Source organism: Lithobates pipiens, unplaced genomic scaffold, assembly GCF_037356315.1.
Source record: "Lithobates pipiens isolate NorthernLeopardFrog02 unplaced genomic scaffold, aLitPip1_a1.2 Scaffold_19, whole genome shotgun sequence".
Classification (NCBI taxonomy): domain Eukaryota; kingdom Metazoa; phylum Chordata; class Amphibia; order Anura; family Ranidae; genus Lithobates; species Lithobates pipiens.
In genome coordinates, this window is record NW_027507764.1 from 353,247,541 (window position 1) to 353,264,202 (window position 16,662).

The 16,662-nt window shown below is 46.7% G+C and overlaps 1 protein-coding gene across 2 annotated transcripts in view; it reads left to right on the top strand.

Moving 5' to 3' along the window:
• Positions 1 to 16,662, top strand: part of SYCP2L (synaptonemal complex protein 2 like) — a 238,888-nt gene that overhangs the window by 81,451 nt on the left and 140,775 nt on the right. For both annotated transcript variants that reach the window (XM_077492189.1, XM_077492188.1), the window contains one exon: positions 3,231 to 3,279. In XM_077492189.1, coding sequence (XP_077348315.1) covers positions 3,231 to 3,279 — 49 coding nt within the window. The remainder of the gene's footprint in view (positions 1 to 3,230; positions 3,280 to 16,662) is intronic.

The window sequence follows — 16,662 nt, forward strand, 5'->3', positions numbered from 1 at the left end:
TTTGTTTTTCTACTGAGAAAAATGTAACCATTGTATTAACAATTATCTTATTTTAGGATTAAAGCTGTGTAAAACCTAGAAGCAAACATCTATTGTATTTCAGCTTGCCAATTCTTAGGCGTGTTGGCTGCATTTGATTTGTTTTTAGGATTTTTGTTTTTTTATTGTCGCCTGGTTCCAGTAAATTTGTTGTTTTATTTTCTTATTTATTTATTATTATTTTATTATTTATTTTCTTTATTTTCTTATTTTCTGCATTCTATGCATTAAGGTGAAAAAACATCTCACAGTGCTGGTGCCCCCAGTCCCCCGTTTTACTTACCTGACCCCTTGAAAGTCCCGCGCTCGCCCCCGACGTCCTCTTCGCCACTCAGCCTGGCTGCTGATTGGCTGAAGTGGATGGATTAAAAGCAGAGCAGCCATTGGCTCGCGCTGCTGTCAATCACATCCATTGACGCGGCGCCGGGGGTGGGGCCGAGTGATACAGCGAGCAGCTATAGCAGCCGGCTGTATCACGGGAGCGCCCCCGCAAGTACTTCTCACCATGCGAGGGAGCTCTCATGAACGTTAGAAGTACTTGCGGGAGGAAGCCGAGACAGCCGCCGAGGGACCCCAGAAGACCAGGTTCGGGGCCACTCTGTGCAAAATGAGCTGCACAGTGGAGGGAAGTATAACATGTTTGTTGTTTAAAAAAAAATAAAAAATAACGTTACAACCCCTTTAAGACTTACAAAACTTTTCTGCTACACCGCTTATTTGAGGGTGTCCTATATGAAGACTGGATAACTCTTGATAAACTACAACTGTACATCTTAAATATTTTCAGACCAATATTCATTTAATAGGAAGTGGGCCATTCCCACTGCTGATCTGGCAGTGGTTCCATCCTAACAAAACTCTCACTAATTATGTTTGGGTTCTACTGTTTTAAAGCGTATTTACATTTTTCTCATCATATAGTACAGGGCATGGGCTTCTTTGAGTAGCTACGACAGGTTATATGCAGCTTCCTATATGTTGCTAGAGCTGGTTTCTGCAGTTGCAGCTGTCAGGTGTGGGCTATCCTCATCCTAGTTTTGGAGTGCTGTGACATTGTGGGGCTAGCCTGGAATTTACTTTTGGGCATCAAGTTCTGCGTTGGGCACATTCCATACCTTGCTCTAGTAACAAGGTGGCTGCTGAGCACTTTCCAAGTCCAGAGCTATTGGTATTGCCTCAACACTTGCCCTGCCTCTGACGACTCTCTCTTTTTGGATCGCTGTGCTCTTTCAAATTTCATGCTTTCTACTGGTTCCTACTGTGGAAGGCGTTAACCCTGAGGGACTGAGATGTCAAGTGGTGTGTCACATACTCCTGATCTCTTTGCCCCATATTAGCATCAAGGAAGCATCTTCTCACTGCTTCTCCTGCATTGGTTTTTCTCCTGCCCCTCTACAGTTACTTTGGGCCTTGCCCCATACCCCAGTGTTGCCTCACTGTTACTTGGTCATGACATGTCTGTTTCTAAACCAAGAGGGCACAGTACTGCTGCTTTTGGTGATCTAAACTGCAAATTGTATGGCTATCTATGCATTGGTTTTCTCTTTGGCTCCCCCAGGTGAGTCTCCTGCAATGTCATTTGGGGTCTTTACAACATTCAAGCAAGACCTTAACCTCACCTCACACAGATTCTCGCTGGTTAAGACTGCAAATCCTCTAAAAGTGACCCCCCCCCCCCCCCCCCCCGCTGCAACCCTAGAGGCCTCTGAGTGATTGGTTGCAGGGAGCTCCATTAACTAAATGACTACTCCAAATAGCTGAGACCCAAATGCATTCCGTCAAACACCACAATGGTCAATGGAGATGTTCATATGGCAGAAACAATTACCCAGAACCCCTAAGCTTCGGTGGAGGGATAGGATAACCAGGGCTGTCAAACTTTTTCATACTTTTTAACCTCTACTCAGGTTGCTTCATAAAATGGTATCATTTTGTTTATTAAGGGCTTCCAAAAAGGTATCATGGTGTAGTATTCTAGCCTTACTGGCTAAAAACGAGAAGATGCAGAACAGTGTCTGCAAAGCTCTGGTAGGAACCCCTCCCTCCACCAAACCCACTAGACACACCAAAGTCATCAATGGCAGTGATCCTGCTAGAATATCAAGAATGCAGCTAGACACACCCAACCATAACCTCCTGAATCACTGGACAATTCCAGCCCATGTGTGCAAATTCGGCCAGTGTGTACAAACAGTGCTAAAACTGTAGGGTAGATGGCAGACAGTTTGGCCCAGGTAAAACAAACTGTCTGACAGAGTTTTGCATGTTGTCCACCAGTCTGGCATCTCTTCCCGGAAGGACTTTCTGGTCTCTGTACCTACAGATCACCAGCCTTCTGCAGATAGGTGAGATTGGAGCTGGTTCTCAGTTTTGCCAAGTCTTTGCTCTACTTTGCCATTGTTTGATGAAGAAATCGTCCTCTTAGCCCTTGTCTAATCCTTCAAAAGGGAGTTCTCATGTTCCTTGCAGTATTTGGCAATGGTGACTTTGTGAGACTGAACTTAAGCTCTCTACATGCTCTCTGGGACTACTGTAGTCCCAGCCACAACCTCTAGGGCTCCTTTGACGATAGTCATGGCCTTGTATATCTGAGCTAACGGCCATTCTGTGCAAGCAAACATATGTCATTAGACTCAAATAGGCTCAGGTAAGTTTAGACTTAGGACACCCTTAGGGTGGTTCTGATCTTTCATTGACCAGGTCATTTTTCTTGGGTCTCTCTGTCCAGCACCAGGGAGAAGCTGATTCCCCTTGTTGACCCTGGATCAGGCTGTGAGGTTTTCATCTCAATTTTTGCTCCAGTTGACCTTTGTAGGAAATTTGTACTTTCCTTTCATACTTCTGGTTGACTTAGGCAGAACAACTTCAAGTTCTCTTTTCACATCAGGGCACATTGGATCTGTTGGCAGTTGTTTGCTGTTGTCCATTCCTTAGTTGGACTGCTTCTGGATGTCCCAAAGGTAAGATCTTCATTTGTTCCCCCTTTGGATGAGGGAAAAAATAGGAATGTTATACTCTCTGTATGGTTTGGACTAGAAGTTTAAATAAGCATACATATCAGTTGAAGTATGTGTTTGTCTTGATGATCTTTTCAGCGATCAAATTTCCTATTGACACAGTTAAATGTAACTGTAATCTTGACATAAGAATAAAATTCTAATTTGACAAAGTGTATCTTTGTTTAATTCCAGGGTGGTTTTGTCACCTGTCTTGAAGAGGATTATGGATCATACACATAAGGTTTGTAGTTTTTAAAAAGGATGTAATAAAACCTGTGAGCATCTGCTTTTTCTTAATTACAGTTTTAAAATAACCCTAATGCCATTTTTCTACCCCCTGCTTCCTCCTCGCTTGATTTTATTGACTGCAATGGCTCCTGTTGTTGCCTTCAAGAGTGAGAGGAGAAAGGTGCCACTCTCGGGCACAGCGCTGAATTGATATCAGGTTTAGGTTAGTATTTTAGATGGGAGATTGAGGGGAGCAACAGTTGAAAATGCATTAAGGTAAAGAACCCTTAGCTTTTAGAGCCATTTTAGGTTCAATAAATGTTATTGTTTTAACATGTATATAGACCGAGAACAGAAAAAAAAATAACAGGACCAGGTGCCTGACAGTAGGCCTGCTGGTCTAATACATTGCATTACATAAAATGATCACTATAGTGCAATCTGTTGGGTACAACTTAGTAACTTGAGGTATGCGTCCAGAAGTAGAATCACAAGCTTAATGTTGATTTTTGAGTAAGCACGTTCTCCGTCGGTTTGGATGCCCCAATGGGATCCTGCTGCGTCCAGCGGCTGAGGGAGAACCTTGTATTTTGTCTAAGCAATGGAAATTTTCAGTAACATGGAGATGGTGTATTTACAAGTCTCATGAGTGACTGAAATAACCGTATTGGTAAATCAGAATACATACAGTTTCATGTGGTGGCTATATGTATGCCCAGAGAGGATAGTTATAAAGGAAAGAAGAAGTAGTAAAGAGGGTGGAAAACTGGAGGGGGGGGGGATTGAGGGAAGTGTGGGGACAGCGAGTCTCATCCTGACTGATTCATTCCTCCCTGGGTTTAAAAGCATGAGCCAGAGAGTGCAGAGTGTCTCGGGGAGCGTTTGCTGTTGAAAGTCTATTTTTCATTTTATCTAAAGTAGAGTAATGCCTCCAAATACTCCAGAGGAAGGACAACTTTCTCCTACATTATCATATTATTCATCTCTCCTACCCATTCTATAAGAGAAGGGGGAGGTGGTTTTCCAGTGTCTAGGTATTAATTGCCGCCTCGGAACTGAGGAAGAAGAGGTTGTTTTTTTGTGATTTGGCAGCACCAGGTAATCTGGAAAGGAGAGCAATAAAGGGTGAAGGTGCAAGTAGTTTGTCGTATATTTCTGAGTAGATCTGGAAGATTTGCTTCCAGAATGGGCGGATCATGTCACAGTCCCACCAGATGTGCATGTACATACCTTTAGTGGAGTTACATCTCCAGCAGGTGTCAGGGGTTGAAGGAAACATGATCTTGAGGTTGGTTGGCACTCAATACCACCTTGATACCAGTTTGTCGTTTTTTTTTCCTGGGTGTAGCTTGAGATGGATGATTTGTGAGTAAAAAGATATGCTTTACACCACTCCACCTCTCATGTCTCTCCCAAGTTCCTCCGACCAGGCTGTGGTGTATTCTGAAAGTGTGCATAGCTGTTCAAAGCTAGTCAGGGACCTATGAACCTGTTTGGAGTCGTGGAGTTTTTTACAGTAGGAAGTCAAGTGCAAACGAAGCGTATAAGCCACGTTATATTGGAGGTTGCAGTGGTTTGGTTCGAAGGTACCATTGGTATTATTAACAAATTGTTGTGCTGTGGGCCAGGAGTCCCTGGTGTAGTTATCTATGATGTGTGTCGTGCTGATCTCTGGGAGGGCTGGGTTATCGAATAAAGGAGTAAGGGGGCTCGGTTCGGAGGATAGCGAGTACTCGCCTTTCTTCGGTACCAGATTGCAGGAGCATCTCTGGTGAGTGGGAATAACAGTAAGAGAGACTTGTGGGTCCGGTCGTGGCCCCACAACATTGCCCGAAGGTCTGCTGTAGAAAAGTCTTGTTCCACTTAGGTGGAGGCCTTGATCAAGGGACGGGGAACCACTCTAATATGCGGGAGATCACTGTTCATGTATGATGAAGTTCAAGGTCGGGTAGAGGTGGGAGAGCACAAGAGCTTGTTTCAACCTTGGGTAACTTCCCATCCATACAAATCGGATTGCCATAGAGTGGAGGGTACGGAAGAATGCAGATGGCAGAAAGTCGGGACGGCTTAGAATAAATACAATAGTTTGTGCCGTATGTCCATTTTCAAGGTATTCATGTGACCAAACCAGGTCACGGGTAGGTCCGTTCGACTTTCAGTGAGGCGCCTGAGTTTAGTAAGCAATGGGCTTAAGTTCAGGGCATATATGTCTGAGGTGCGTTTTGGGATGGCTATCCCTAGATATGAAATTGACTTTGTCTGCCAGTTGAAGGAAAAGTTGGTTATGAGTGAGGAAATGGTAGCTTGCGTTAGGGAAAAGTTCAGTTGTTCCATTTTGGAGCTATTTAATTTATAGTTACTGAAGCGGCCAAACCGGTTAATCTCTGCAAGTATGGATGGTACACTGATATGGGGTTGAGTTACATATAAGAGTAGGTCGCCGCATATAGGGAAAGCTTACATTTGGAGGAAGGGGTTTGTACGCCATGAACATTAGGGTTAACTTTGATGGCCTGGGCTAGGTTTTCAATTACAAGGGCAAACAAAAGTGGGGAGAGGGAGCAGCCTTGCCTGGTGCCATTGGCAATCACAAGTTTTTCCAATTGAATACCGTTCACCAACATTGTGGCAGATGGTTTGGAGTAAAGGTACATAATACATGAGAGCATTTTCGGGCCTAGACCTATCAGGGAGAGGGTGGCTTGGAGAAAAGGCCAGCTAACCCAATCAAAGGCCTTTTCAGCATCACAGGTTGGGATGTGATTGCGTTGGGCGTATGCTATGAGGTGAATAGTCTTGGTGGTGTTGTCCCTGGCTTCACGTCCAGGGACAAAACCCACCTGATCTCTATGTATTATCTCGGGTAATAAGGGGGAGAGGCGGTTTGCCAGGATTTTGGTGTACAGCTTCAAATCTATATTCAGGAGGGGTATTGGCCTATAGTTGGAGCATAAGGAGGGATCCTTGCCCGCTTTCGGTGTGACCACTATTTGGGTTTGGAGTAAGGTAGGGGAGGAGGCAAGGGTATTGTCAATGGCATTAAATGCTTTCGCCAGTAGGGGTGCTAGTTGGGGGGGCAAAAGTTTTGCAGAAGCGGGAAGTGAACCCGCCAGAGCTCTTACCATTTTTAAGATTTTTTTTATGGCCATTTGAAAGTCGGTATCTGATAGGGCAGATTCTAGGTCTTCCGTGTCCAAAACTGGAATGGTCGGGAGTGCGGTTTCCTGAACATATGAGGTCAGATCTTGCATTGCTTTACCTGGTTGGGATGTGGATGATGACGTCTGGGGGGGAGGTTGTACAGGAAGGAGTAGTAGTGGCGGAATTCTTCGGCTATGGCTAAGTTCTGTATTTTACCCTTGGATGAGGCATTGATGAAAGTAATGGATTTCCGGGGGTTGTAGGGTATTTGCTTGATGTCTTCCGCACTTGTTGGCTTGGGAGTAGTGAGCAAATCGCCCTTTATGGTGTCGTCCTGTGCATGGTCTACTACAAAGTGTTTGATGGTCTGTATGATGTCTTGGGTGCAGACTGTGTCAGACAGTAAGTTGTCATTTAATCTCCAAGTAGCTCTCTTCTTATGTGTGGGGATATTCCCTAAACGCAGGTGTATGGGGGCATGGTCTGAACAAAGTGTGAGCCCTATCGAGGCGATGGGGGAACAGTCAAGTAAAGATTGTGAGGTAAAAAGGTAGTCCAGTCTGCTGTAGGAAGATTGGGCAGAGGAATAGTATGTATAGTCCTTAGTGGTGGGGTGTAGTGTCCTCCAGACATCCACCAGGGACAACTCAGCCAAAAGTGTTAGTATTTTGGTCAGGGAAGCCAGGGAGATTGAGGAGTCGATGTGTCGAGACGAGATATCAAAGCGACATTGAGATCACCTCACAGGATCACATTGGTTGTGCTGAATTGTTTCAAGTGGGCAACCACCAAGGAGAGAAATTTCTGCTGATCCTGGTTTGGAGAGTATATGTTAACAACAGTATAGATCATGTTCATGTATAACAGTTTAAGAAAGAGATATCTCCCTGGTGGATCTATACAGGTGTCAATGACATCTGGTGTGAATGAGGCGTGGAATGCAATAGAGACTCCCTTAGACTTTACGGAGGGATAAGTACTATGAAACCAGGTGGGCTATTTTTTGTGGAGATGCTGGGGTACCGTATCAGATCTAAAGTGGGTCTCCTGTAGAAGGTGTATCTGAGTGCGATTCTTATGAAAATGATATAGTATTTGCCTTCTCTTCTCCGGGGTTTTAAGTCCTCTGCAGTTTAGAGAGTAAACTTTCAGGGCGGTCTGTGTCCCTGTGGGGGGGGGAGGATATGGGGAGGGAGTAGAGCAGCAGTTGGAGGGGAACCAATAGGAGGTAAGTATGAAAAACAGTATAGAAAGGGAAGCAGAGGTAAGAAAAGAAAACCAAGGCCTCAACCGCCATGCTGGTAGTGTTGCAAGGGTGGGGGGAGGACAGAGATATCAAAGATGTCAAGAGCTGAGAGCTATGAGAAGTCTGGGGTGTGCGGGAGCTCAGGAGAACACGTCCTCCTGCTCCATGCACTTGGCCACACCCCCTTTTAGAACCATTTTAAATTATTACTTGAAGACTAGTTTTAAAAGGTGTCTGTGCTATCGCTCTTTTAGGCCCAAATCCAGCCAAAACTGTCAGTCAGTGAGCCAATGAGGAAAGAGGGGGCGGGGCTGGGCCATTGCTCTGAATGGATTCAAGCTGCTTGCTGTGGGGGCACTCAACAGGTGGGAGGGGAAAGGAGTGCAGAAGAGGGCCTGAGAAGAGAAGAATCTGGGCTGCTATGTGCAAAACCACTGCACAGAGAAGGCACATATGATGTTTGTTATTTAAGAAAAAAAAAAAAAAAAAGACTTCAGTATCACTTTATTAAACGAAACTACCTGGGTTGTGCGCCACCTATGGGTAAATGAACGCTGGCAAACAGACAGGACGTCCTCCCTTGTATATAACTCCCACCTCCAAAGAATAGCATCAGTTTTTTTCACCAGTATCAGAAGGTGATGGCCACTGTTTTGCAGATTTCTGCAAAGCATTGCCAGATTCTCAATGGTTCCTGTAGAGATCAAGGGATTGGTGTTTCAGATGCATTCCTGCAGCTATGACACTGAGATGGATGGTACCAGGCCCCGCTCTGATAATGATGGAAAAACGTGGGAATTGCCTGTAACGTGACCTTTATGCATTGGTCCCTGCAGATACAGAACCCTGTACAGAAGTATTCCCCAAGGCGGGGTGCTAGACAGGTCCAGGTCAGTGAGCCTCAGGGTTAGTGATGGACGAACTTCCGACGGGACGTTTCGCGAACGCGAAACGCGAACGGGCACAAACGTTCGCGAAAACGACCGTTCGCCGCGGGCTCCATTGACTTCAATGGGAGGCGAATTTCGCAAACCTTTAGGTCGAATTTGCGGCCACGGGGTAATTATTAGGGGGTAGCACGTAGTCCCACCACCTGGACAATAGCATAATACATGTATGAGGTGAATTTGGGATCGATAACTACAAGCATTTTTTTTTTATTTGGGAAATTGTTCTGACAATTCAGGACTATGGAGCTAATGAAGGCAATGGAGGAGAGGGAAGGTCAGGGACCAGGGTAGGCAAACAAGAGGGTGCAGGAGATACAGAGCACTGACAGCAGCACCGTAATACAGAGCACTGACATCAGCACCGTGACATACAGCGCTGACAGCAGCTCCGTGACATACAGCGCTGACAGCAGCTCCGTGACATACAGCGCTGACAGCAGCTCCGTGACATACAGCGCTGACAGCAGCACCGTGACATACAGCGCTGACAGCAGCTCCGTGACATACAGCGCTGACAGCAGCTTGACAGCAGCTCCGTGACATACAGCGCTGACAGCAGCTCCGTGACATACAGCACTGACAGCAGCTCCGTGACATACAGCGCTGACAGCAGCTCCGTGACATACAGCGCTGACAGCAGCTCCGTGACATACAGCGCTGACAGCAGCACCGTGACATACAGCGCTGACAGCAGCTCCGTGACATACAGCGCTGACAGCAGCTCCGTGACATACAGCACTGACAGCAGCTCCGTGACATACAGCGCTGACAGCAGCTCCGTGACATACAGCGCTGACAGCAGCACCGTGACATACAGCGCTGACAGCAGCTCCGTGACATACAGCGCTGACAGCAGCTCCGTGACATACAGCGCTGACAGCAGCTCCGTGACATACAGCGCTGACAGCAGCACCGTAAGCAGCCCCAGGAGGAAGTCAGCACAGCACAGGGATGGTGTGATCCCCTCATAATAAGAACCCCCAGGAGGAAGTCAGCACAGCACAGGGATGGTGGGAGCCCCTCATAATAAGAACCCCCAGGAGGAAGTCAGCACAGCACAGGGATGGTGGGAGCCCCTCATAATAAGAACACCCAGGAGGAAGTCAGCACAGCACAGGGATGGTGGGAACCCCTCATAATAAGCAGCCCCAGTAGAAATATGACACCGCTCAACCTCTTCAAAGAGGAGGGTAGGGGCATATAGTACGGTGTGCTTTTTTGGGTCAGGGAAGTGAGCCAAATGAATTAAGAAGGTCTGTGTGCTTGATTCCAAAAATTGTTTATAGACATATACATGGTCTACTGATCACATGTGTTGAATTCCTCCGAGATCCATGCCTCATTCATTTTTAGAAATGTGAGGTAGTTAACACTGTCGTGAGCTAGGCGAGTACGCTTATCGGTCACAATCCCCCCTGCTGCGCTGAACGTCCTTTCGGACAGGACACTGGATGAGGGGCAAGCCAACAGTTCGATTGCAAATTGGGCAAGCTCTGGCCAGAGGTCAAGCCTGCCCACCCAGTAGTCTAGGGGTTCATCACTCCTCAGAGCGTCCACATCGGCCGTTAACCCAATGTAGTCGGACACCTGACGGTCTAGGCGTTCCCTGATGCTGGATCCGGATGACACCTGTCGATGGGTCGGCTGAAAGAATGACCTCATATCCGAAGTCACCAACACATCTTCAAACCGGCCTCTTCTTGCAGGCGCTGTTGGATTGGTACCCGCAAATCCTTCTCTGGGAGTGGGAATTGCTCCTCTGCCAGCGCACGCAAAAGCAGAATGCAGCATTTCTCGAAGCAAGGCCTGGAAGTGCTGCATTCTGACAGCCCTCTGCGACGGCGGTAACATTTCCGCCATTTTGTGTTTGTACCGGGGATCTAAGTACGTTGCCACCCAGTACTGGTCCTTGACCCTCATGCTTTTTATACGGGGGTCCCTATTAAAACACTGGAGCATGAAGGCCCCCATTTGCACTCAAGCGGAAGGTATGTGGTGGTGGTGGTGTTGTTGGTGGTAGTGTCTTTGGGGGTGCACATAGCAGAGAGTGAAGAAGAGGGTGCAGATCGAGAGGATGAGGAGGGTGCAGAAGAATAAGGCTGAGTGAGCCACTCAACCAAGTCTGGTGCGTCCTTTAAAGTAATTGAACGCACCTTCTGCAACTTCCCACTTTGGCTCAAGGCTGTTGCTCCTGCCCTACCCCTACCACCCCTGCGGAAGGGCCTGCCTCTTCCTCTGCCTGTCATTTTTTAAATCACCCTGTGACAAAACTCTTAGTCCCTATACCGCTGAAGGACTGCTGCAGTATAGGGCAGCGGTCAGCAGTAGTGCACGTCAACCCTATGTATTGTGGACCGATAGCGGTCCTTACAGAACAGCAGACTGTACTGCACTCAGGCCTATGTACCGTAGCACCCTATACCAAGTTACCAGTCCTTATAAAAACTTTTGTGGACCAAGCAGGTTGTGTGTTAGTGATTAGCAGACTGTACGTCAGTCCCTATACCAATGAAGGACTGCTGCAGTATAGGGCAGCGGTCAGCAGTAGTGCACGGCAACCCTATGTATTGTGGACCGATAGCGGTCCTTACAGAACAGCAGACTGTACTGCACTCAGGCCTATGTACCGTAGCACCCTATACCAAGTTACCAGTCCTTATAAGAACTTTTGTGGACCAAGCAGGTTGTGTGTTAGTGATTAGCAGACTGTACGTCAGTCCCTATACCAATGAAGGACTGCTGCAGTATAGGGCAGCGGTCAGCAGTAGTGCACGTCAACCCTATGTATTGTGGACCGATAGCGGTCCTTACAGAACAGCAGACTGTACTGCACTCAGGCCTATGTACCGTAGCACCCTATACCAAGTTACCAGTCCTTATAAAAACTTTTGTGGACCAAGCAGGTTGTGTGTTAGTGATTAGCAGACTGTACGTCAGTCCCTATACCAATGAAGGACTGCTGCAGTATAGGGCAGCGGTCAGCAGTAGTGCACGGCAACCCTATGTATTGTGGACCGATAGCGGTCCTTACAGAACAGCAGACTGTAACGCACTCAGGCCTATGTACCGTAGCACCCTATACCAAGTTACCAGTCCTTATAAGAACTTTTGTGGACCAAGCAGGTTGTGTGTTAGTGATTAGCAGACTGTACGTCAGTCCCTATACCAATGAAGGACTGCTGCAGTATAGGGCAGCGGTCAGCAGTAGTGCACGGCAACCCTATGTATTGTGGACCGATAGCGGTCCTTACAGAACAGCAGACTGTACTGCACTCAGGCCTATGTACCGTAGCACCCTATACCAAGTTACCAGTCCTTATAAGAACTTTTGTGGACCAAGCAGGTTGTGTGTTAGTGTTTAGCAGACTGTGCGTCAGTCCCTATACCGCTGAAGGACTGCTGCAGTATAGGGCAGCGGTCAGCAGTAGTGCACGGCAACCCTATGTATTGTGGACCGATAGCGGTCCTTACAGAACAGCAGACTGTACTGCACTCAGGCCTATGTACCGTAGCACCCTATACCAAGTTACCAGTCCTTATAAGAACTTTTGTGGACCAAGCAGGTTGTGTGTTAGTGTTTAGCAGACTGTGCGTCAGTCCCTATACCGCTGAAGGACTGCTGCAGTATAGGGCAGCGGTCAGCAGTAGTGCACGGCAACCCTATGTATTGTGGACCGATAGCGGTCCTTACAGAACAGCAGACTGTACTGCACTCAGGCCTATGTACCGTAGCACCCTATACCAAGTTACCAGTCCTTATAAGAACTTTTGTGGACCAAGCAGGTTGTGTGTTAGTGTTTAGCAGACTGTGCGTCAGTCCCTATACCGCTGAAGGACTGCTGCAGTATAGGGCAGCGGTCAGCAGTAGTGCACGGCAACCCTATGTATTGTGGACCGATAGCGGTCCTTACAGAACAGCAGACTGTAACGCACTCAGGCCTATGTACCGTAGCACCCTATACCAAGTTACCAGTCCTTATAAGAACTTTTGTGGACCAAGCAGGTTGTGTGTTAGTGATTAGCAGACTGTACGTCAGTCCCTATACCAATGAAGGACTGCTGCAGTATAGGGCAGCGGTCAGCAGTAGTGCACGGCAACCCTATGTATTGTGGACCGATAGCGGTCCTTACAGAACAGCAGACTGTAACGCACTCAGGCCTATGTACCGTAGCACCCTATACCAAGTTACCAGTCCTTATAAGAACTTTTGTGGACCAAGCAGGTTGTGTATTAGTGTTTAGCAGACTGTGCGTCAGTCCCTATACCGCTGAAGGACTGCTGCAGTATAGGGCAGCGGTCAGCAGTAGTGCACGGCAACCCTATGTATTGTGGACCGATAGCAGTCCTTACAGAACAGCAGACTGTACTGCACTCAGGCCTATGTACCGTAGCACCCTATACCAAGTTACCAGTCCTTATAAGAACTTTTGTGGACCAAGCAGGTTGTGTGTTAGTGTTTAGCAGACTGTGCGTCAGTCCCTATACCGCTGAAGGACTGCTGCAGTATAGGGCAGCGGTCAGCAGTAGTGCACGTCAACCCTATGTATTGTGGACCGATAGCGGTCCTTACAGAACAGCAGACTGTAACGCACTCAGGCCTATGTACCGTAGCACCCTATACCAAGTTACCAGTCCTTATAAGAACTTTTGTGGACCAAGCAGGTTGTGTATTAGTGTTTAGCAGACTGTGCGTCAGTCCCTATACCGCTGAAGGACTGCTGCAGTATAGGGCAGCGGTCAGCAGTAGTGCACGGCAACCCTATCTATTGTGGACCGATAGCGGTCCTTACAGAACAGCAGACTGTACCGCACCCAAGCCTATGTACCGTAGCACCCTAGACAGACCAAGTTACCAGTCCTGATAAAGAGCTTTGTGGAACAAGTGAGTTGTGAATGATTAGCAGACTGCAGCAGAAGGGCAGCAGTCAAGTATAATATTCTTTCTATATTTGGAAGAAAGAATATTATACGTGTACAAGCCTATTACCGTACCACTGATACCAGTCCTGAAAAGAACCTTTGTGGAACTAATAGTAACAGCAAGTCTTTAAAATTATCCTCACTGCCTGACACACTGCTTCCTGCCTGTCCCTATACAAATTGGCAAAAAAGAGTAGGCTGGAACGATTAGCTGGAACAGCTCTTTTGTGGACCTGATAGTAACAGCTAATGATGATGATGATGATGATGATGAAGAAAGACTAATCTGGCTGAGCTGTCCCTAAAATAGCAGCATACAGCGCTCTGTCCCTTTATCTAAACTGACAAAAGAAACTCAGGCTGCTGACCTAACACCTATACCAGTCCTGAAAAGAACTTTTGTGTACCAAATAGCTAGCGTTTTCTCTGTCCCTACTCCACACAGGATCCTTTCCCTACAGTGACAGAAGAAAGAATGTAAAATGGCCACCGGATCGGGTGTATTTATAGGTTAGGGGGAATGTCCAAGTGTCCATGAGCTGTCATGTCTCAATTGGTTGTCCTGTAACACATGATAAACGTGTCACGAAAGGTTAAAGTTCTTGTATACATTAAACACGTAAGTCCGCCGGGGCGAACGACGGAAAAAGGCGTTCGAACCCGCGGACGGCGAAAGTCGGAAATTCGCCGCGAAACGACCGCCGGGCGAACCGTTCGGCCATCACTACTCAGGGTATGGGAATCAGTCTGTGAAGGTCTGGCCAGACATTGCCGCTATATTGGTGAAATTTGCATCATGTTTTTTTGTGATCAGATTCTGCAGCAGGAGTAGTAAGTGCTGGGTAGCCTCAGACCCACTCTCACTCTCAGCTCACTCTTGATTTTACTGTCGTTATTGCTGCCTGTTCTTTCCTTTGCTACCCCCCCCCCCCCCCCCCCCAGATGGGGGTGCAGGCTGGTTGGTTTTCTGGAAGTTCTTCTGCTAGGCTGGAAAACTTGTTGGTACCTGTAATGTATTTTCCCTGCCATCAAATTGCATCCTTTTAACCTAATAGGCTGACACCCTAGAAAGTATACAGACGTACAGGAGTGCGCTTAAGCATGCACGCATGCTGGGGCGCACACTGAAAGCAGAAAACAAGGCCTCGAGTAGATGATGGCAGCTATATGGTGAGTGGAGATGGCTGGGCAGCATTTTGTGATGACAGCCTGGGCATCATCACAGAGGCACAGTGCAGTGTATTTTTCAGCTTTCTTTGGGTTACACAAGTAGACTTAGGAGGGGGAAAAGACACTGCACTGGTAGCTGGATTGGGTCTCCCAGGTTTACCATCTGTCTGTGTATGCAAGTATCATCCGAGCTGTTTTATTTGTTTAACCACTTCAGCCCCGGACCAATTGTCAGCCTAAGGACCAGAGGTCTTTTTACAATTTCGCACTGCACTGCTTTAACTGATAATGGCGCGGTCATGCAATGTTGTACCCAAACGAAATTTGTGTCCTTTTCTTCCCACAAATAGAGCTTTCTTTTGATGGTATTTGATTGCCTCTGCGATTTTTTTTTTTTTGCATTATAAATGGAAAAAGACCGAAAATTTCGAGAAAAAAATATATTTTCTACTTTTTGTTATAAGAAAAATCGAATAAACTAAATTTTAGTCATACATTTAGGGCAAAATTTATTCAGCCACATGTCTTTAGTAAAAAAAATATCAATAAGCGTTTATTTATTGGTTTGCGCAAAAGTTATAGCGTCTACAAACTAGAGTACATTTTCTGGAATTTACACAGCTTTTAACTTACGACTGCCTATCTCATTTTTTGAGGCGCTAAAATGGCAGGGCAGTACAACCCCCCCCCCCCCCAAATGACCCCATTTTGGAAAGTAGACACCCCAAGGAAATTGCTGAGGGGCATGTTGAGCCCATTGAATATTTTTTTTTTGTCCCAAGTGATTGAATAATGACACAAAAAAAAAAAAGTTTACAAAAAGTTGTCACTAAATGAAATCCTTCCGGATTTAAATATAAAACGCTACCAAAAAAACTGTTAACGATCGCAGGGATCAGGCCTGACTCTGCGAACGCTGCAGTTATGTGTTTAGTGTTTTGTAAGTGACAGTGATCGATCGATACTGCACTTGGGTGGGCTGGGCGGAGGGGCAAAACGCAGGTGCTAGCAGGTATCTGGGCTGATCCCGCTAACAATGCGTTTTTTTGGAACCCTAAACTGCTGGGGACGCTAGTATAGATCTAATCAGATCAGATATTGATCTATTCAGATTCTATACCACTACGGGAGGTTTATGCTTTGCGCGTGGGTGTTAGCGGTACTGGCACTAACCTAGCGCTGCCTGGGGTGACGCAGACCCTGACCCTAAAACCTAATTGATATCACCCGCCGGGTGATCAGGGGGTTAAACCTTTATTGGGTAATAAATGGTAGGTGCCCTGATGCTATAAAAAGCAAACTAACCAGAGTCACCCGTAACACTTATACGGTGATCACTGGTGAAAGGGTTAACTAGGGGCAATCAGGGGGTTCAAATTTTTATTAGGTAGTATATGGGGGTCCCTGGCGCTATATAAAAACCTGACAGGGAACCTAAATAACTGGCTAACCAGCATCGCCAGTGGCACTTATACGGTGATCGCTGGTGAAAGGGTTAACTAGGGGCAATCGGGGTTAAAACCATTATTGGGTAGTATATCGGGGTACCTAGCGCTATAAAAATCTGGCGGTGAACCTAAAAAAATAACTAGCTACCTAACGGCACCAGTGACACTAATGCAGTGATCAGAAAAACGATCGCTTAGTGATACTGGCAAAAGGGGGTGAAAGGGTTAACTAGGGGCAATCAGGGGGTTAAAACCGTCATTGGGTAGTATATCGGGGTACCTAGCGCTAAAAAAACCTGGCGGTGAACCTAAAAAAATAACTAGCTACTTAGCGGCACCAGTGACACTAATGCAGCGATCAGAAAAATGATCGCTTAGTGACACTGGCAAAAGGGGGTGAAAGGGTTAACTCTAGGGGCAATCAGGGGGTTAAACCTTTATTGGGGGAGTGGGGGCTACCCTGGACCTAACACTAACTGCCCTGACAGTTTTTACTGTCACAACTGACACTAAATGCAGT